This window comes from Abrus precatorius, unplaced genomic scaffold (genome assembly GCF_003935025.1).
Source record: "Abrus precatorius isolate BTA unplaced genomic scaffold, Abrus_2018 Scaffold5, whole genome shotgun sequence".
NCBI classification, from domain to species: domain Eukaryota; kingdom Viridiplantae; phylum Streptophyta; class Magnoliopsida; order Fabales; family Fabaceae; genus Abrus; species Abrus precatorius.
Window position 1 is genome coordinate 13,094,330 of NW_020874395.1, and position 23,492 is coordinate 13,117,821.

Below are 23,492 nucleotides of genomic sequence, written 5' to 3' on the forward strand. Positions count from 1 at the left end.
TATTGAGAGACTTGCTCATCTTATTAGGGATAAGATTGCTAATGAAGACTGAGTACCTTTTTCCTTTGGATCCCAAGGTCCCAAAATTCCCCACTTGTTTTTTGTTGATGATTTAATTCTTGTTGCCAAAGCTTATTCTCATCATGCTACCATCATTAATGAAGTGTTGACTGACTTTTGCTCTGTTTCAGGATTAAAAGTGAATACTGATAAGTCTTCCCTTTTTTTTTTAAGCATATTGATATTGATACTATTAGAATGATTAGTGAGTAGCTGGCCATTAAGCCTGTCAATCAACTGGGTAAGTATTTAGGAGTTCCTATTATGCATTAGAAACCTTCTAGGGTCCAGTTTTCTTTTCTTTTAAACAAGGTTAGGAAGAAATTAGCACTTTGGAAGATGAATTTCTTTTCTCTTGCTGGTAGGGTTACTCTAGCTCAAGCTTGTCTTATGAGTATACCTAGTTATGTTATGCAGTCCCTTGTTCTCCCTTCTTCCATATATAATGAAATTAATAGTTTATGCAGGAAATTCATTTGGAGTTCTTTAAATAAACAAAAATGTCATCTTATTGGTTGACAACATATTTGTAAACCTAAATCTGATGGGGGCTTAGACTTTAAAGATTTGTAATTATTAAATAAGGTATATATGATGAAACTTTGTTGGCGTATGATCTCTTCCCCTTCTAATTTATGGTCTCACGTCCTATGTCATAAATATAATTTTAGCCCTAGTCATATTTTGGTTAGTAAGAAAGTGCCTAATCAATCTCATTTATGGAAAAATATTATTAGTAACTGGCCTCAATTTTCCCAAGGCTTAGGTTGGCTTGTGAAAGATGGCATGTCTATTAAGTTCTGGATTGATAAATGGATCCCTGGTATTGATAGGCTTATTAATCATGTTGATATACCTCATTCTGATCTTGATCTTGAGTCTCCTGTTGCCTTATTTTCTTCTCAAGGTAGTTGGGATTGGGATAAAATATCTCCTACTATTCCTGATCAAATTTGTAAGTCAATGGCTTTAATTACTCTCCTTTCTAAGTTGGCTAGACCTGATACTACTTTCTGGAATTTGTCTAATAATGAAATTTTTTCTATTAAGACTGCTTACAGTTTACTAGCTAACCCTCATCTTAGTCCTAATAATGGTAATAGTTTATTCAAGATCATTTAGAATTGGAATGGTCCTCCTAAGATAACTTTTCTTCTTTGGAAGCTAGGCCATGGTAGATTAATGACTAATGAGAAGAGATTTTCTAGAGGCATGACTACATCTCCTGTTTGTCCTAGGTGTGAAGAATGTCCTGAAACTATTATGCATGTGTTAAGAGATTGTTGGTTTGCTAGATATGTTTGGAATAATTTTATTTCGTCTAGCCAATGGGTTCTTTTTTTTACTTCTGAACTATCTAACTGGTTGTTTTCAAATTTATCTGAGAATAATTTGAATATGTTTCACAACTAGAATCTCATTTTTGGTTTTGTTGTTTGGCACTTTTGGAATGATCAGAATCACTTCATTTTTCATCAGTTTTCTTCTCAGGTTTGTTATTTAACTAAAAAAGATTTAGCTGATGCTAATTATTTTTACATTTGTGACAGGTCCAAGTCTTTAAGTCTGTCTAATCTAACTTCTGATTTTGGGATAGTTAAGTGGACTCCTCCTCCTGTTGACTAGCTTAAATGGAATGTGTAAGGGGCTGTTTCTAGATCTAGTGGTGTGACTGCTTGTGGAGGCTTGATTCGCAACAGTGGTGGTAGTCTTCGAATGTGCTTTTGCTGCAGTTTGGCTCCCTATTCCCCTCTCTCTGCTGAACTTTGGGGTATTTTTCATGAAATTCAATTAGCTATTTCTATGAAGATACAGGTTCTTTGGATTGAGAGTGATTCAAAATAGGTTATTAATTTGATTTTGCATGTCCAACCTCCTTCCGATCCTCTCTTTCCTTTGATTTGTAATTTTAGGAATGCCTTAAAATCTATCAAATTTGTTAAATTTGTTCATATTTTTAGAGAATCCAATATTTATGCTGATTTTTTTATTAAGTTAGATTTGGTTTCTCCTATATCCTTGTATCAATTTGAGGTACCCCCTCCCTTTCTTTTATCTTTTCTTTCTTTAGATTTTAGTTCCCAGGGTTTTCTTAGGTGGTTAACTTAGGCTTGGTCTGTTTTGGACTTTTAAACCCCTTTATTTAGCAAAAAAAAAAAAAAGAAAGAAAGACACTATATGACAGCTTAACACTAACATTACACATGAATGACATAAATTGTAGCAAATATTTGAAAATATAAACTATGAAGGTATAGATATGAGATTAAGAGTTTGTTTCTCTTTCGATTTTTAATTTTTAAAAATTATTTTTAATTTTTTTTAAAATATTTATAAATAAAAATAAAATTTATTTTATTTTTAAAATAGAAAACAAACAAGTTATAAATATGTGTATATATCTATAGTAAGAATTTTTTTTTATTTTCAAAAAGTTTATAGTTAAATCATATAAATATACATGCATGTTAAAGATTAAGAGTTAGTTAACAACTATGTCATCATTTAAAAAAAATATATGCATTTATTTTTTTAATTTAATTTAAATTTAAAAGTTTATATTCATTATTCTCCAATTTATAATAAAATAGTATATATTTTTTTCTTAAACCATATTTTAAATTTAATAGTGAATTAAACTAAAAAATATTTTAAATAATAATTTTTTAAAAATATTAACTTAATGATGTTTAAAATTTTAAAAAATCCAAATTAATGAAGCAAGTGTTTAAAAATTTGATATGTGATTTTAAATCATCAACTTAAAAGTTAGATGTTGAAAACACTGACGACTCTTACTTAAAATTAAAAAAAGTTTAATCAAATTTTTTATTTTGAAAAAAAAGTATACTTCTTATGTAGTTCTTATTTTATAATTTATAATTTTTATATTTTTTAATTAATTAATTATATTATTTATTTACATAACATTTAAGTTGAGTCATATAATTTGATGTCTCACTGATATATATCTTCATATTTAGTTTAAAAAACAAGATTTTATAAAAGTAAAATTATATATATATATATATATATATATATATATATATATATATATATATTATGACACATAATCTTTTATGCTTATTTTTTTCATAATATATAAATAGCAAACTATTACTAATAAAGCAACTGTACTGAAAAAACAAAACTTTAGTTGATTTATTTGGAAAAAGTTAAAATATGGATTAAATAAAAAATATTAAATTTTTAAAAGTTCAAAAATTTATATAAAATCATAAAAAAAATATACTATAGAAAATTAAATGCAAGATTATAACATTTTTTTTCTTCTAAATATCAGTTGCTCTCTTCTGTGGAAAAGCACAGCATCCCCATTAAATGTTGATTTGTGCACTTTGATTTAACCAGCTAAAGTATTTTATCACAAAGGCAATCAACACCAGCAATTCTAACTTTACAGCTGGACGTGTGATATTAAATTATAGTTTAAAAATAAATAATGATATAACTTTTTATGTAAAAAAAAACTACGTCTAACTATGAAAAGTTTACTTTAAAAAATATATTTAATGCTATTTTCAATCTATACATACAAATTATAAATTTATTCTTACCTTTTTGTTGATACTATATCTTTTACAAAATTAAATAAAAGACATTATTAACTGTAGAAACTAAAATATAATATTTTATTTATAAACCAAAATATGTTATAAATACATTTAATATACAAAATTATTATCAAATATAATATTACGATAACAACAATAAATAATAAAGACTATTTTCAAACATCTTTTATATAAAAACAAAGAATATATTTATATAAAAATATTTATTTTTTTAAATTTTTATTAACTTTAATTTTTGAAACTAAGAATAAATATTTAAATATCAATTTATAAAATATATATTTATTATATTAAAATTATAAAAATATGATAAATATTTTTTTAATAACAATTATTTCTCTAACGCTTTCATGTTTGAAACATGCTCTATGGTAAAAGGAGTCATATAAAATTAATCTAGTGTACGTAATATTTTTGGTTGCATAATTTAAACTTAGTTGTTATAATTTTTATTTAATTTTTTTATTTTTTAATCAAATAACTGTAATCTTTTCAATTTTAAGTGCTTTCATTCAATGTCTCTAATACTTTAAATCTACAATTTTTGTCTCTCAATTTTAATTACTCACAATTAATCTATTTAATTTTTTAAATGTACCATTTTAGTTCTCTAATTTTAATTGAACACATTTAATTTTTTAGTTTTTTAAATGATTAAATTAAAATTTTCATTAATTTTTTTATTATATATTATATATTTTATTTTATATTTTTATAAACTAGTGAATAAAATTTTAGAATAAAAAATTAATTTAAATTAATAAAAATTAATCACAAATAATTTAATATCGTTTAAATAAAGTTTCAAATTAAAATAAATAAAAAAAGTTAATTTAAACATTTAAAAAGTTAAATATAATTAATTAAAATTAAAATATAAAAAATAAAAATCGCACGTACGGAACAATAATATGCATTTTATATTAACATTTATTCTGACTGACATTGAATTGTTGAAGCACAGTGAATAATAAAATTACTAGAGTCGAGGTAATATATATTCATACAAATAATAGAATACCACCATTTTCAAGTACCTTATCCTAAAAGATATTAGACACGTGTATCATGTTGCAACCAAATCCATATAAATTTAAACTGAAAACCCAGAAAATTAAAATATAAACAGCAAAAGCTTTAAAGAAAAAAAAAAGTGTACTGCACAAAACAGCTACTGACAAGACTTTCACCATAACACGCGGCGAAGCGAACCCTCTCTCCCTCGCCACCACGACCCACCATCATCATCTCCTTCTCCTCTTCTTCTTTTTCAAACACACTCTCTCTCTATATAAATCCTCTCTCTCTATTAAAAAAAAAAAAACCCCAAAATTCGTTTCTTGTCTTACAATAAATTGAGTAACTGATTAAGCGCTTCGTATTTTTCTCTTCAAAAACATACACAAAAAAGAAGTTACATGTTGTCTTCTTCTTCTTTCTTTCTTCTTCTTCTTCTTCAACTCACACCTCCTCAATTGGGTCTTTAAAAAATCTGCAACCTTTAATAATTTAAAGCTTTAAAAAAAACCCAGAAGGGACAACCATTCTTCTCCTCATTTCCAAGCTTAAAATACTGAGTGGGTGCAATTTGTCATTTTGCTTCTCCTGTGTAAATGTCTCTCCTTTGCAATTATTGTTATTGCCAATCCCATCACCTTCTCCTTTTCCATTTTTTATTTTAATTAATTTTCTTCTTCATATCACCATCCCATCAAACCCTTCATGGCATAGTGCAAATCTCCTCTCAGAAGGAAAGTGGTAAAGTCTTTTCCCTCTCTCCCCAAAAAATAAAATCTCAGATTAAACATAAAAAAATCATCTTTAGTCCTTTTTTTGAGCTGGGATGGAAAATATGAATCAATCTACCAAACAGAGTTCTTGTTTATCACACTCCCTTAGTTGTTGCTACATTATGAGAGAGACTTGAGAGCTTCCTATACATCCAAAAAAGAAAAAAATATATTAAAACCCATTTCTCAATCATTCTCTTCATTTGGGTTTTTGAGGATTTTCTGTCACTTTCCCGGGAAAATCTTTGATAAACGACAATGCCCTCTTCCACCACCTCCTCCTCTTCCTCCACAACATCATCAATGTCGTGTTGCTCCGCAAGTTCTCCTTCCAATCTGGAACGCTTTCTTCAATGTGTCACTCCTCTTGTTCCTTCACAGACTCTACCTCAGGTATTTTATTATTATTATTATTATTATTATTATTATTGTTTTGGGGAGTGGTTTGTGTTGAAGGGCTTATGTTTTTGTCCGAGGTGCTTCTTCTTGTTTTCAATTCATGGGACGGTGTTTTTGTTTGGTTGATTCTGTTTGTTTAATTTATTTTTACTTTTTAATTCTCAGAATTTCATACAGAATTTTTTTTTCTTTTTTTTTTTTTTGTCAATTTTTATTGTTGTCTCTTTGTTTTTATCCCACTGAATTGATTACAGCTTTAAAAGTATTTTTAATGTTTTTACGTTTTTTTAATTTATAAAAATTAATGTATTTAATATTTACCCCCGGGAAATTAAGTCTATATTGGTTTTGTTAATTATTGAATAAAAAATTATTTTTAGAACTAAAATAAATATTTCAAAACGCATTTAATGTTGGTCTAATTTTCTGTTCAAAATTAATTTTTATATTTTTTAATTGAAGATACAGTCAATAAAAATTTAAGAATAAAATTATTTTTTTACATATCTTATTTATACTTAAAAAATTAAATTAATTTTAGTCAAACTTTAATACTAGCGGTGCATTAATTCTGTATTATCATTATCTGCATATATTGATTGATTTTGGTTTTTCAGTTCTCAGAATATTGGTACCTGCCACTCTAATTTATGGATCGAAAATAGGTAGTAATTACTTTATTTAAATATCGAAATATTTTAACTCGAATATTGAAAAGATGGAAAGTGAATATGAAAAATTTAAATATTTACTCTGCTGATTAAAAATATTGTTTTTAGCTTATTTAATTTTTTTCAAAGATTTAACTGTTGCTTTAGATAAACTATTAATTTTCTAGAAAATCTGTCATATCCTACCACGATAAGATTTTGTAATAACTAATAAAGAAAATATTAAATAAATTCATTTAATATCTTAATAACACAAATTAAATGATAATATTTCTTGCCATAATTAGTTAAGGTAATTTAGAATTATTCTATTTAAAAACTTATGAAATCTCCATCACTAGTATTTTTGTCCCTTTAATTCGTCATTAAATGTTTAAAAGTTAATTGAGTACTTCACGGATGTTATATAATACATTATCAATTATAGTCAAACATTAATGATGATATCAAGGGGTTATATTTTAATGTAAAATATTAATAAAATACACACACACACACATTAAATGAATCATGATTCCGTTAATAAATCTCTATTTGTTTTATTTTATTTGAATTATTTTTCTTTTATTTGCTTTACTTTCACTTTCTCTATGGGACTGGGAATGGATAGGGGTGCAGACCTTTACACGTCAATAATAGAGAACGCGCTGAAACGATGTCGTAAACAACTGAAGCCTTTTGTCCTGCGTAGGGAATATTCGTTGGATGCCATTTGAAAAATCTTCACCCACGTGTCATTTTTCAATTTCTATCGTACATAAAGGAAATGTCTAAAAAACTATGGTCGATGTGACACAAAAATTATTTTAATTGGGTGAAAAAGACACTTTATATTTTATTTTGTTATTTGTGCACAGCATTTGTTATTCTTTTTTACATATTTAATATTTTAGATTAGAAAAATGAAAATAAGGGTGGTTGTTTTGTTTTTTTGCATCACTTGTGTGAGATTAGTCTTCTTATAAGTGGATATGAGAGTTAATATCCAATTAAGTAAGTTCGATGCACTTTGCTTGTAAGATTTAAATTTGATTACACCTACCCTATTCATTATTTGGTAGGAAATTCACAAATCTTCTGGAATAGGATATTGAGACCAATTTTTTTATTTTAATTCCAACAATTTTTTGCTTGGTAATTTTCAGTCTGAGGATAATTACCGGAAGGGGGAAAAAATCATATAAAAATCTTTGTGATTGCTTGGTCTAAGGAGAATCTGTGGGTTTTTGTTTTATTAAGGCATGAATAATAGATGATATATAATTTTTCTTGGTCAAAGTGATTTTCTGTGGAAATTATGATGCTTGATTTGATTTGTGGAGAAAGTTTATCGTTCTATTGGTCTGTGATTCAAAGGACAAGCACCAAACTTCAAAGATAAAGTTTCTAAGGAAATTAATGCTTATGTTTCTGGCGGCTTCTACATACCCAATGTGTGGTGTGATTTAGAAATTGGTCATTCCAATTATGGGCACAAGCCACTAGTTTTGATTAGTAGCCCTGTGAACCATGATGTTCCTAGTTCCTACTATTAGTATTATTCATTCTCTGTGGCAACCTATCATTAAGAAAGATGTTTCCACTGGGATTTTCCATTTCCTTGTTCCAAGTTGCATATTACAATGACATTATGTGGATTTCTATCAATTTCTGTTCTTTTAGAGAAATATTCAATGTTTTTGGCCATTCAAAAGTTGGAAAATGAAGGAAGAAAAAAAGCAAGAATGTGGGGGATGTTGTGGAATATGCTAGCGGCCAGCGAATTTGCTTGTTAAGTTGTTACTACTTGAAGGGACTAAGGACTTTGTTGGCAATTGCTTCTATTTTTAGCATATTCTCTCAGCCTAAACTCTCTGTTTTATGAATTGGTAGTTAAAAAATGGGTTGTGGAGTCACATGAGTGTGATTCTTGCATTTGATGAATCCACACTTAGTTTCTTACAAGTTACAGGTAACCATTTTTGTAGTATTTGACACAAATGTCGTACTCCTATAAACGTCTTCATTTTCTTGCAGGGTTAGCATTGCATTATTTGTCCTCTTGTAATTAATTTTTTTGTTTGAAGTAAGAAATAGAGAGGAGCTGAAGCTAGCTAGTGCTGTCTGTGATTAATATGCTTCTTTTTTTCTGTTTTCAATTCAAATTAAGAAATATTCTTATTCATTGTCTTAGAAGGAAGGACAATTAACATTCTGATTAGTTTTCTTAATTTTATTTACTTTCATCATGTAATTTGCAGAGTTGCTTCAATGATCTAAATAGTCTCTGGCAACCTCTTGGTAAGGACACAATTGAATGCTTCACCCTGAAAGATCTGTGGGATTGCTATTATGAATGGAGTGCATTTGGTGCTGGTGCTCCTGTGATGTTAGAGGATGGTGATACCGTAACTCAGTACTATGTTCCATATCTATCTGCTATCCAAATCTACAGCAACAAGTCTGTTTCAGCTTCTCGGTATGTTACAATGTCGTTTGCTTATATACATTAACATGTTAACAAAATGGTGTAGTGATCTTCCTCTCTTGTGTTTTATAGGAATCGGAGAGAGGACAGCGATGGAGTCGAATTTGAAAGTGATTCATGGAGCGATGATAGTGGTAGTGATAAGCTATCTAGATCGTTAAGTGACAATTCTAGCAAAGCTTGGGATGCTGTTTCTGAGGACTCAAGCTGTGACCAAGAAGGTTCATGGCCATCAAGGGATAAGCTTGGCTACCTTTACTTACAATATACTGAGATGGCTTCGCCTTACTCAAGGGTGCCACTTATGGAGAAGGTAGCTTTTATTGTCAACTAGTATTCACTTTGGGTTAAACATTATTGGTCCTTCAAAATACACCGCATTTTTATTTTAGTCCTGCATACATTTTAAAAACTTGTTGATTTTAGTCTCTTACTGAAATGGCTTTAACAAAAAGTGTCATGTGACGAAAAGTTTGACATGTGGCAATATCCGAGTTATCCATGTCATTATTTTTTAGTGACCAAAACAAACCATTTTAAAATATGCGTGGACTAAAACCAAAAAATAGTACACAGAAATTTGTGTGTATGTTACACTAACACAATACATAACTTTTTTAGATACCTGAATTAGCTAGAAGCCATCCGGCATTAATGACATTGAAGAGTGTGGATCTTTCCCCCGCTAGTTGGATGGCTGTTTCTTGGTGAGCATAATTTGTTGCTTTTGTTAATGTCACATGTGATTTATTGTCGTCAATGGCGTTGCTGTTATTATTAATATTTGGATAAAATATGTGAGCTCTCTTTGTAACAAGTGAACTTTGTTATTAAATTGTCACTGAAGCTATTTTATTTCTTAATTTTAATTAAAGACAAAATTGGTCTTTATTTGTGATGTCATAAACAATATGAAGAGAATAGTAACAATGACATAAACTGGTGTTGGGAAAAGTGTTCTCTAGCTCAGCCTTTACTCTGTACACATTATTTTTTAGTTCATAATTTGTGTATCTTATTGATATTACTTAGTGTAAGATGTCAAGTTTCTGTTGGTTTCCATGGAAGAAAGATGTTATGCTGACTCTTCATCATTGAATAGGTACCCAATTTATACGATCCCAAGTCGAAAAAATGAAAAGGACTTGGAAGCATGCTTTCTCACTTTCCATACATTGTCATCATCTTTCCAAGGTAAATGTAGTTTTTTTTTTCCCAATCAATGTCTTTTCTTTTCTCCGAGAATGAAAAAACAGATCAAATCAATGTAATTCATGCTATTACTTAGGAGGAGGTGGTTGATTGTCATGGCATCTTTCACATGTTTCTGAACTAATTATGCTTCATATTCATACAATTTTGTTTGAAAATAAAATACATTGTGAAGTCCAGGGAGTAAATGGCACCACCCTTGAAGTAATTGAAAAATTCAATACATTATTCCAATCTTATTTGAATACTAGATATGGATTACCATTACTGGATTTTCATTCTAATATCATACAGTCCATTTATGTGAATGTGAATTATTGGTCATTAGATTAGGATGCATCAGAGGTAAGACATTCATTTACATTATATCCTCCAAACTCAATCTTTTTCCTTCAAATCTCACATATGCGTTGCCAATTGATCCTGTTATTTCTTTCCAAAATCCATCTCTAGAGGTAAGTGTAACATTTAACACACAAGTTTGGAGAAAATATTCACATATTTTTCAAAAACTCTCAAAAGGCCGACAAAAATAAGCGAATATTATTTTAAATGTTGGTTTTGTATTTTGGTATATAGCATAATGTAGAGGGAGATAGAGAGATATTCAATATAGTATTTTTTGTAAATTCAACCTTGAGCTTGATGTTATATGCATATGCAGATTGTGCAATGGAGTGTGATGACTTTGACATAGGGAATGATCTATCTTGTTCCATGGGTTGGGAAAGTAATGTTGGAGAGAAATACAAGAAAAAGGAAAGTGGCTATGTATCTCTCCCTCCTTTTGGGCTAGCCACTTACAAAATGCAAGGAGATCTTTGGCTAAACCCTGAGCCTTATGACAATGAAAGGATATCCTATTTGTACAGTGCGGCAGACTCATGGTTGAAACAACTCAATGTCCATCACCATGACTTCATCTTCTTCACATTACACTCTACCGTGTAAATTGCTTCCTGTCCATCTTTAACTAAGCGTGTGATTGGTTTCACGTTTGAATGACCATAGATCCATGTTTACTTGAACGTTGAACGTTACTGGTTGTAACTTCTGCGGTGGATCTACCTTTGTAAGGATTTCAATGTGTTTCCAAACACACATTAACTACCCTTTGTTTAGCTTTCAACTCTGACACCGGAAAAAGATAAAAAAAAGGTACCCCTTTGGTGCAATTCTGAGATAAACATTCAGAAACTGAGGAGTTATATCTCAAAAGAGTGTATAACACCAAACAATGTAAAATTTTGCTAATGGGGGGTGAGTTTTTCTTTTTTACTTACCATTTTTGTTTTCTTTAATGGTACATTCCTAGGAAGAGGATAAAAGTTTGTCTTAGGTAGCTGAACTATGATATATGTTTTGTACAATAGTCTTTTTTTTTTTTTTTCCTTCAAAGAAAAAAACATCATGTTCTGAGTTGAATTTTGTAATCCTGCTTCTTTCTTTTAATGTTGATTAATGGTAGAAGCAATTTGTGTCGTGTATATGAGATTAACAATTATGGGAGCCACTCTACCTTGGTTGCTATTGCTTTTCATAGTTTGTTTGGCCAAGAGCAATAAACATAACTGATACTGTTTTGCGTAAATTCAGTGGATCAATCTTTTAAATTTTTAGATTATTTTTTGCAATTCTCATTAGCGATTTTATTGTTACTTTTAGAATTTAATTTTTAAAAGAGCATTTCATATATATAGGTTGATGTCTTAACCTGTATAAATAATTAAAAAAGGTGAATGGTATGTAATCAAAGTACCAAAATTGCTTACTTGCAATGTGTATTGATCAAAACTCTTTGACGTTTAGTCATTGCCGTTTTATCCTTCTAAATATAAGCTGATGGCAAGTGGGGCAAGCTACTCCGTCCGGTCCATTTTAAAAAAATAAAATATTAGTAAAATATTAATATAAAAAAATATATTTTTATTGATTTTTATATATTTTTATATTTATATGTCAATTTTAGGACCCGATATGTTAACTTAATGGACTAGAAAGTGTAGCACATTTTAAAAAGTACAACAGACAAAAGTATATTATAAAATTTATTAATTTATTTGTTAGTTTGAAAGTTTTTTTTAAAAATATATCAAGTTTATAAGATTTTATTTTAAAAATAGATACATTATTATTTTATTATATTATATATTATGTTATTAAAATTAGTAAATATCAACTATTTAATAGTATATTTATATATGTCTAAAGCATGAAAAAATGTTACACAATTCAATGGTTTAATGGTAAATTTTGTATTTTATAAAAATTTATTAAGTGATATAAATGTATTTTATTAATGATTGTTTAAAATTTTTTAATATGAAAATGATCAATATTGTACGAGTATATATAAATGATCAAGATTAATTTTTTTAAGTCATATAAATTCTTAAAATTATCACACAACTTTTACGTTTATTAATAATGATAAGATCTAATAATTGAAATTTATTTTCATGTAAAAATTATTCTTATTTGATATGTTTCATATACATATATTAACTAACTATAAAAAATTATATAATTTAAAATATAATATATTTTTTAAAATATAAATAAACAATGACAGTAAAATTATATATTTATTCATATTTAATTTTTTATTTGGTATCTATTATTGATATTATGTTATTTAATAATTAGATTAATAGAGTTTAACATCCATAAAAAGTTGTCAAGCACAATAATTTTAATAGAAATTATTAAATGTTATAGTCATTTATTATAATATATTTATTAGGTGTATTAAAATTTATTAATAAATTATTACTAAACAAAATAAAATTTTCTTAAATTTATATATACATATATATTAAAAAATTTCATTGTATTTTTGGAATAATTTTAATTTTTAAAATATTTCAAAATAACTAAATTCAAATCAAATTTATATAAAAATTATAAATTGACAAATATATATATATATATATATATAAATTTTTTTAATTTCTTAAGTTTAATTATACTTTTAGATAAATTATTATGACTTTTCAAAATTTAAATATGTATTAAATTATTATTATTAGTAGTAGTGCTTTTATTCTTTTTGTTGCATCAACGGGCTATAAAGCAGACTACAATCCTTGACAGGAAAAGGTACGAGCATTAATGTTTTATTCATTTCATTCATATAAAAAAAGGTATATAAAATAATTCAATAAAAATGAAAAGGTTTTTATTACATTTTTAAAAAAGTATTATATATATATATTAATTTATATAAAAAATTTAATAATATACAACTCCTTTATTATATTTTTAAATTATTAAGTGAAATTTTTAAATAAAGAAATTAATTTAAATAATTTTAAAATTTTAAAATTAAATATAAATAATAAAAAAAATGAAAAAGCCAAGATAGCATTGAAATTAAAATATAGAGATGAAAAGTGGAACTGAACCTTTATTTTATTCTCCAATCTTGTTGGTCATAAAGCATATATTCCTCCTCATTGCATTTTGTCTGTTTTGGAAAGCTCATGAAGATTGTCACTATCATTATATGGTTGAAATTAGGGTTCCTTTTTTATTCTTTAGTTAATAGCTTCATTTTTGTTTCTATCAAATGTGGTTTGAGTTATTTGGCCTAATGCATATGTGAAAAGGCTATCTTATATCTTCTTTTTGCATTAATATATATATTTGATAGAGAAAGTATGGTTTCTTTAAGTGTAAATTGTTTTTCATTCACTTAAAAGTGATTTGAGTTATTTGGCTTTATGCATATATGGAAAAGCTATAGTTGCTTCTTAGAGTGATGTATATTTGATAGAGAAAGTATGATTTTGCACTCATAAATTGTTTTACATTCACTTAATAGAATTCTTTATTTGTATTGATTAGATATAGTTATGTGTGTTAATGTTGCTTATTAAATAATTTTTTTAGTAAAACATTGCAAAACTTAAAATAGTGTGCAAGTATTTGATTCATGTTCTAGATTTTATATATTATAATAGATCAATAGATATATTATCTATCAAGATAATTTTAAAGTTTGACAAAATTTCCAAATGAATGTTATAATTAAATAAAATTCCAAAATTTATATATTATAATAGATCAATAAAAAAGAATGCATGTATCAAATTATAATTAAATAAAATATAAATATTTTTCTAAAATATGTATAAATCAAGACAATTATTATGATATCATATCTAAATTTTAATCATTATCATTTCCACTGACAAAAAAGAAGAAAAATAAAATAAAATAATGGTGAAATTAAATATCTGTGAGAAAAGGGAAATTAAATTTATGGTAAAACAAAACGTGGATCAAATACAGTTAAAACCAGTGTGGCAAAACCCCACCTCTAACAACACGTATTCTTCCGAGAGTTTCTGTTATATCCTCAGGTGTATTCTCTTAATATATATATATATATATATATATATATATATATATATATATATATATATATATATATATATATATATTTTATTTTATAAAGTGATTACTAAAGTAAAAATATAAAAGATATATTTAGTAGTCAAAAAGATATGTTTAATATTTTTATTTAATAATTAAAAATATTAAAAAATTAAAAGGTAAAAAAATAGAATTAAAACAAAATTGATATGAATATCTTAAACAGTTTTTTAATCAAAGTTAGAGTTTCATGTTAAGAGTAATTAGTATTAGTATAATAAAAATATTAAAATTTGACATTAGTTTATAATATAAAATTTTAATTTTAATTAAAAATAAATATAAAATAATTAAAGTTTTGTATCTAAGTTTTATTTTAGAATTATTTTTCTTTTGAACACATTCATAGTTAATTTTTTTAAAATGTTGAATCAATTTTTAAAAACTATTTCTCTTAACCCTTTTTAATAGGTCATTTTAATTTTTTTGTGATCTTTAGTATAATACTATTATTAAATTTTAAGAACATTTATTATTATTATTATTATTATTATTATTATTATTATTATTATTATTATTATTATTTACCTTTTATAAATTTGAACATTTTAAACTTCTATAATTAATATATTAATAAAATTTGATTTTAAATAAATATAAATTAAGAATATTATAATTATTTTTAAAATTCAATGTATTAACTAATTTTAATAATTTTTTAATCTCTGAAACTTATAAATAATATTAATTAATTAATGGGATAATTATTTAAAATAAAATAATTATAAAAAACATATTTTAGAAAAACTGTTACAAATATTCCTTTTATAATCATATAATCAATCATACATCATAATAATCAAGATGAAAAATGGTTGTCTCATTTGTTTTACATCCTATTTTAAGTGTTAAATGGTTAGATAAAAAGATGAATTAAAAAATAATAAAAATAATTTTTAACATGTATTTAAGGTAACAAAAATTATACATGATAAATTTTCTTTTAAAATAATAAAATATTATCAATTTTAATACATTAATAGTATTAGTCTACACAAAAAATTATTAATAATATTTAATATTACATTTTTAATAAAATTACAAACTTTAAATTTTTTAACACTTACCCTTAAATACACAGGTTAGAAAAAATATATAAGGCGAATGAAGATTTGATGGTTCATAAATGTTAGTTGTTCACGTCTATTAGTTGGTCCAAATCCTTCTTCGCTGCATGCAATGCTTTTACTATTCTTTCTTTCTTTCTTTCATTCTCACGTTTCCCTTTCTTTTGTTTTGTTCCCTTGGCCCCAAACAAACACAAACACATTACACAAACGCGCTTTCTCTCTCTGTGACAGTTAACGAAGAATCAAAGAAAAAGAAAAGAACAAAGTGATTGTCACTTGGGTTAGAATCTGATTCCCTTTCGAAGCTTCCATTTTGAGCATTTGGGTATCTCTCTTTCTCACTCTTTCTTCGATTTCTTCATCTGGGTACCGCTGCAATTTCCTCTCACTTCAATTTCTACAATGGTTCTGGTTTTCGCCTTGATTCTCTTTGGGTTTCTTCTTGGGGTGGTGGTGGTTGTGGCTGCCCAAGCTCTTGGAGTATTGTGGATCCTGAAACGACTGCGTTCTAAGATCAACAAAGACCGAGCCAAAATCTCATCAAAAGCCCAACTGGGTAATGCTCAATTTGATGCCCACAATCAATTGCTCAAAAAGGAGGTAACTTTCAGGTTCCAACTTCCAAATGGTGTCTATTCCTTAATTTTGTTGTTGATTTATTTTGGTTTTTTTCTTCTTTTAATTTGTTCATGTGCTTTTTGGTTCTGTCTTAGGGTGTGGTTTGGGTTTTGGAGCCTGATAAGGTTTCGAAATTGTGGTCGGAGAAACAGTCAAAAGAGCAGAAAAGGAAAAAGGAACTGTTGGAGGTTTCACCTGTTAGAAAATATGGGAAAATCAATTGTCACTCACTTGTTATCACAGAGCCTGACGGTTTTCAAACCACCATTCAGCTCAAGGGGTGCTTAGTTGTGGCTGTTTCAGCCACACGCCTTCCTTCAAAGAAATGGTAATGTGAGATGTGACAGCTCAAGGGCTTTGGTCTGTGATGTTGGTTCCATTTTGAATTAGTTCCCTGCATTGCATGATTTCAATTTGTGGTTTGTGGAGTGCATTGTGTTTTTGGAGATGTATTCTTTTGTTAAGTGTGTTTGTAGGTTACAAACTGAGAGGTGAGGTGAGCTTCAAGTTCAGGGGAATGGGATGTAATTCAGAGTGTTGGAATCAGATAGTGAATTTGACTATATGCTAGACTCACCTCTTTTCAATAACTTTTTGGCTGCTTCCAATAGGGATCGTGCATTTCAATTCAACATATGCTTCATACTTCACAGTAAATGGGTTTCTTTTGATCTTTTCCTGATATGAAATTTAAAATGGAGAGGTCTCATTTCCTATGTCCTAATGAAAAAAGTAACTTGAATTGCTTGGCTTGTGGGCGCCACACTTCCAGTGATGATGGAAAGATATATTTTATTGTATTCTTTTGCTTATTAACTGAGGAAATTAGGTGCTTCAAGTTCTTATTTGATTGGTAATGAATCTTATAGGGCAAAAAAGTTCCCAATCAAAGTGGAAGCCAAGACCTCTGTGATCTACCGTGGAAGCAAAACTCTTTACATATATCTTGAGACATCAAGCGAGAAAGAATCATGGTGTAAGGCTCTCCGTCTGGCTTCATGTGATAAAAAAGAAAAGCTTGAATGGTTTGCCCGGTTGCAAGAAGAGTTTCATAGTTATCTGACATCATTAAATACTGAATATCATTCTTATATGAAACCTTCAATAGGATCCAGTACTGAGGCAATAGAGAAGGCTAGTAAGGCCGATAGTGGTTCCTCAAAGGTTCGTCAATTTTTGAGAAAACTTACAAAAAAATCTTCCCGAGTTGGTGTGGATAATAAATCAGCTTGGACTTCATTGTCAGGCCGTGAAGAAAGAAAGAACACTGAGAAGCTTCGTGCTTGTCAAGATGCAGTTTTTGCCACTGGCTTGATGAAATCTGCTTCAACAACCCATCCAAAAAGTTCCATGTTAGACAATGCTCCACCATTATCTTCAACCTTATCTCATTCACGAAGCCAGAGTCATGCCTCTGTTAGTTCTGATGCTGATGCTGATGAAAAGAACGGTATTGATGAGGGAACATTATGTTGGAATTTGTTGGTATCCCGACTCTTTTTTGATGTCAAAGGAAATGTGCAAATAAGGAAATCCATCCAAGAGAGGATTCAGGTAATAGATTTTCCCATATGATGATTTACTTTGTGCATTTGATTTTAAGTACGTTTAATTATGTTTACATTGGGAGGGAGATAGGAATTATTTTGGTAACAATTACTTTCTAGTATTTTGTCTACTCAATATTAGTTTTCTAAATTGATTAAACTAGATCATTCTCTCTGGAAACTGGATGAATGATGTTATATCTTTCTGGCAACCTTTTCCATTGCCAGTTGTTCCAAAAACTCAAGTAGATTGGTACAAGCTGAATTATATTTATTAAGCTGAATACATTAAGAATATTAAGAAGATTTACCTTTCAAATACATCTTGAGTTAATTTGTTGCCTTAGCCAATATGAGAATCCTACCGCATCTCACTAGAACTACATCAACCACACAAAGTGGCAGCGGGGCCATTTTCAGAGTTATTTTAAAAATCTGATGAATGGATGAAAAAAGCACCAGAAAGGTGAAATTCTATATTTACAAGAATGAGAGGGGATAGAATTTCCCTGCCAATCTTCCCCATTTCCCCTATTCTGTTATGATTGTTATAAGATAAATGTTGATATATGTATTTTTCTGTTTATTTACAATAATACCCTACAGAAAATCTCATTTTGTTTTGGTTTCTTTGAGATCAGTGTGGTTTTTTCTAATACTTTTACAGAGGACATTGTCGAATATGAGAACTCCAAGTTATGTAGGTGAAGTAATCTGTACAGACATCAACATGGGGAATGTTCCACCCTGTATCATTGGAATGAGGGTTCTTCCAATGGAAATGAGTGAGGTATGTGCCTTAGAGGTTGACATTGAATATTCTGGAAGTGCGATATTAGAGATTGAAACAAGGCTTGAAGTACGTGAACTAGAGCTCCAAAGGGAGACAGAGGACTCAAATCCAGAGTCGAGCAATGTTGAGGCTGTCCAGTCAGATCTTCTTGAAGGTTTCAAGTATTTTGGTGAGGAATTGAATCTTGCAGAAGGAATGGATGATTTGCCTGAGCCAAAAGGAGACGGTGAGTGGAACATTGCTTAATACATTTGCCCTGACAAATCCAACTTTTTATGCATTTTCTCTATTTATTGGTTTGCTAACATTATAGTGGATTTTTTACCCATAAAAATGGAATTTATGAAGTTCATAGTAGTAGTTTCTGTTCCAGGTATAAAACCATTTGCAGGCCTCTATTGAACATCTTAAGGTTTTAAAATAGTTGATATTTGACATGGTATTAAAGCCTTGATAATCAAATAGTCTGGAGGTTCATCCTTGCCCTTACCATTCTTTGTATTAAATTTAATTTTAATTTCAACACAAGTGAGTTTGTGCTTGTGCATCATCCGCACCTCAAGCCTAACTGGCTCTTATCCAAGTGGCATATTTGAATACTAAAACCATTCATGGGTCTCAATCTAACAACTTGACTTTTAGAAGAGTTGGTCTTTGAAAGTTTTGGACATATAATGAAACTTCTTTTGGCTGTTCTTGGACTGCGATTTCTGTCATGACTCATGACTAAAGGAGCATGTCTACTTGATCTTGTTTGGTTGTTTCATATCCAATGTGTTAGTCACCAAAGGCTGCACTACTTTCTAAAGTAGTCCACAAATATGTATTTTACTGTATTTTTTACACTTGATAAACTAGGTTGTCACAAGCACCTTCCAAATTCCTAGTGTCTCCACCCAGTGTCTTCTGACAAGATTATATCTTTTTTTGTATTTTTGTAACATTGGTAATGAAATCATGCGGTTTTCACTAGTTTTATTTTCTTGTTTTCCTAGAGGATACCTTATCAGCCTTTTCCAGTCTTGCTTTTCTACTATAGATAATGAATTTTTAAAGCAATTTGTGTGTGGGTAGGGTTATATAAAGAATTCATTATTGACAATTTCAGTCTGTACTTTGCAGATGTGTCTAAGAGCTTCAAGCACAGTACATCTTCCTCAACTCAAGGATCAAGATGGAAGTCTATGTTAAATTCTGTTGCCAAGCAAGTTTCACAGGTAGCATCATGTTATTATTCCCTCTTTTTTCCTTTTCCATTGGTTGCTTTCTTTCCCACTGCAATTCGTCAGCTGTTCTTTTGTTATTAGGAGTATGCTATATAAATAGCTAAGTAGTGTTGTACTCATATGAAATGTGTCTCTGCATTTTGTTGTTTCTCTCCAGGGGTTAAATAAGATGTGTATGGTTTACTTGCCTTGCTTTCATTGTTTAATAATAGTTGGCTAAATTCTTGTTTAAATTCTGTATTTTAGTGCTCACTCTTCATGTTTGGTTCTAATCTGTTTGTGGGCAAGAACTTCATTTTTAGGTAACTTAATGGTAACCTGCTGAGGTATTCCAAACCCATGCTTAGATCCCCTTTCATCTTAGCTATTACTCCGGCCTTCCCTATTATAATTCTTTGTCAGACAAACAACTCCTGTTTGTAATTTTTTGTCTAGAAAATAATATATCGTGTAATTTGCAATGACAAAATACCCAATGACAAATTTTCTCAAAAGAGATATTTGTATGGTATGAAACTAGATGAGGTGTCCACATCCATAGCTCATTATAATTTGCTCCAATTTTTGTCATGGCAAATTCACAAATGCGTATTTCTACAAAATTCTACAAATTATCACTGTAGAAATTCAGACTACATGGAGGTCTTCATAATTTGCTCTACCTTATGCTAAAATTCAACTTATTGTCGAAAGAGGGATTGTGCAAAAATCTGTGTCAACAAGGATTGAACTTTAGACCACATGGAAGCATGTGAATTTTTTGTTACATATCTAACAATAGGTGATTAGAAGTTGCATAACGAAAATCTTTTCCAAGAGCATTTCCATGTTGATAGAAGCATACAAAGACATAATTAAGTGTTTGATAATGTCTACATGTTATGCCATTTTATCTGTCTATGCAGTTATATTGTTATAAATAGATCAATCTGTGTTATTCTCAAAGTAACTGATTATTTATTTTCAAAAGGTTCCTCTCTCTTTGGCAATAAGGGTAGCATCCCTCAGAGGGACATTGCGCTTGCAGATAAAGCCACCTCCCTCTGATCATTTGTGGTTTAGTTTCACATTCATGCCTGATATAGACTTCAACTTGGAATCATCTGTTGGAGAACACAAGATAACTAATTCCCACATTGCTTTCTTCCTGGTCAATCGGCTCAAGGTATGATACTTTTCTTCTCATTTGGCTAAGTTCTGAAACAACATTGGTGAAGGATTTTCTCCCCCTTCCAGATTTTGTTTAGAGTTTTCAAGTTTTATGCTGTTCATTTCCATGTCCTCGTTTAATCCATGTACAAATAATTCAGATATACCAGTGTCAGTAATTACATCTGAAGAGAAATTTCTTCGTGAAATAACATAAGGAAAATTTCTTTTTGCTCTATCTGTCAGTTCAAGTGCCCATTTTTTTTTTCTATTTAGTTACTTCCAATCATACAAGCAACCATAGAATTCTGGATTCGTTAATAAATGTTTCTTGATACACTTGGTTCTCTCTCTGTTTCTTTTTTTCAGCAAATAACATTGTCCATAAGTTTTAGTGAATAAATGATTCTATACACTAATTCAGGTCCGTTAAATCCATGTCTGAATTCATACCCATATCTATTGATCAATCTTTCAAATTTCACTAGTGATTAACTGATTACTATGCCTGTTTTTTGGAGTTTGCTTTTGAGGAACTCGTGGTGCTCATCCTCTCTGTTCTATCTATTGTAGTCCTAAACGAAGTCAACTTTTTTTGATAAAATCTTTTAGAAAGAATTAGAGCATCTTTCACTTGCAAATTTAATTTCTCTCTTGCAGGCAGCAATTCGGGAAACCTTAGTGTTCCCAAATTGTGAAAGCATATGCATTTCATGGATGCAAGCTGAAAAGGATGATTGGGTTCCTAGGAATATTGCTCCGTTCATATGGATCCACCAAGAATCAGGGAACGAGACTTCAACTTCAGTTGATGCCAGTAATCAACCTTCTGGTGGACTGAAAGCTAGTTCAAGGACCTCAAGTGATGGTTCAGAAATCAAACTACCTAAATTAAAATCAAGTCAGGAACCAGCTCGGAAATCAGATTCTCTGGCACTTCCATTAAGTTCCTCTAGTACATTGACACTAAGGAGTAGCAAAAGCTTGGAAGAACTGACAACACCTTTGTTAGAGAATGAGAAACCACAAGGGAGTAGAGATTTGAAAGAACTTAGAACACCTTCAATACAGAATAACAATACACATGAAGCTAGTGAGGAGGTGGTGGATATTGCTGGAAGTGAATCACCTTCCAGAAATGTGGTGATGGACAAACAATATAGTTCAATGGAACAGGATGATTCAAGGCCAAGGAAAATTGGGAGAAGGGAAAAAATGCTTGATTTGAAAAAGAGGATGAGTGAGAAATTTGAAGAAAAGAAACGTCACATTGAAGAAAAGGGTAGGCACATTGTTGAGAGGATGAGAGGACCACAATGACAAACATGAACAAAGTAATGCTTATATATTTTTTACTGATTTTTTTTATCACGTCTAAGATTAGTACCATTCATAAATAAGAATATGGGATATTAGATAACTTTTCAGTGATATGTTGTATATTTTCTAGGGGCTTAGAAGATCAAATAGAACTATATATAAATTCACAGAAAATATTTTTGTTGCTTTCCACGAGGATTCCAAAGTACTGACATAATCCTCTTGTAAATTTGCAATGGCCACAGGGTATGATAGAACACTCATTTAATTGTTGAATACCAAATAACTTTGTTACAGAGAAATGCTATACAGATTCACAGTTTCATTTGAGGAGTATTTCATTTTTATTGTGCATTTGAGTTTCTCCAAATGCTTTTGTTAACTTGAAGAGGAAAAAAAACTTACATGAATGAAGAAGGCAAATGATAATATAAGCGGATATCATGAGCTACCCGTGATCGATGCTTGACAACTACAATAGTAATGTAACTGAGAATTATCAAAGTCAGCTGGTGACCAACAAAGATAATTATGCAGGGAAGATGGATAATGGTTGTGATTTTAATCAAGTTTGTTACCTTTGCCCAACTTCTCATTGTGGGAATGATGTATAAATCTGTTTCAGTGATTGAATAAATGTCTGGTAGAAAGGATAATAAAGATGTGGTGTTTTCAATTTCAACAATGATATTCAGACACTCCAAATTATCTCCACCTTCTTTGTCTTTCTCTCTCACTTCTTTCACTAGTCACATTATTTATCACATCTTTCACTTCTCCCTTTCCTTTTCTTTTTCTTTTCTTGCTCTATGTTTCTTTTTTTCACCCTGCTCCACTAAAAACTGAGATGTATGGTTATCTTTATCCTTTCAAGTTACATCTTTTGTCCTTTGTAAAGAAGTCAATTTACATGAAAAGTGACATGTATCAAAATCATGGGTAGACACTCTGCCTAGTCAAGTACCAGAAATAACTGCTTAACTAGAGAGAACCAGGATAGCAAAGATGAAATAGAAGGGAATCACAACTTCACCTGAAGTCCTTATTTGGACAAGAACCAGATTCAGAATTCAACTGCACAGCCGATTTCGCATAATAAAATCCCTGTCAGTAGTCATGGAGATGAACTCCATAGCA

General features: G+C 29.3%; 2 protein-coding genes across 4 annotated transcripts; both read left to right on the forward strand.

Moving 5' to 3' along the window:
• The first annotated feature begins 5,015 nt into the window (after positions 1–5,015).
• LOC113867294 lies at positions 5,016–11,489 on the forward strand. 2 transcript variants are annotated; one of them, XM_027502525.1, is made up of 6 exons: positions 5,016–5,839; positions 8,757–8,974; positions 9,056–9,296; positions 9,605–9,690; positions 10,086–10,177; positions 10,860–11,489. In XM_027502525.1, exons 1-6 carry the CDS (start codon positions 5,705–5,707, stop codon positions 11,144–11,146), a joined length of 1,059 nt encoding a protein of 352 aa, XP_027358326.1. In that variant the 5' UTR covers positions 5,016–5,704; the 3' UTR covers positions 11,147–11,489. The 2 variants fall into 2 exon arrangements, with proteins under 2 accessions (XP_027358326.1, XP_027358327.1); XM_027502526.1 differs by having other exon boundaries at positions 10,893–11,489.
• Positions 11,490–15,792: 4,303 nt separating this feature from the next.
• On the forward strand, positions 15,793–22,726 carry LOC113867350. 2 transcript variants are annotated; one of them, XM_027502620.1, is made up of 7 exons: positions 15,793–16,302; positions 16,416–16,648; positions 17,190–17,874; positions 18,535–18,890; positions 19,769–19,877; positions 20,857–21,051; positions 21,696–22,726. In XM_027502620.1, the coding sequence occupies exons 1-7, from the start codon at positions 16,105–16,107 to the stop codon at positions 22,353–22,355; spliced, it is 2,436 nt and encodes an 811-aa protein (XP_027358421.1). In that variant the 5' UTR covers positions 15,793–16,104; the 3' UTR covers positions 22,356–22,726. The 2 variants fall into 2 exon arrangements, with proteins under 2 accessions (XP_027358421.1, XP_027358420.1); XM_027502619.1 differs by having other exon boundaries at positions 18,535–18,886; positions 19,783–19,877.
• The last annotated feature ends 766 nt before the right edge of the window (positions 22,727–23,492 follow it).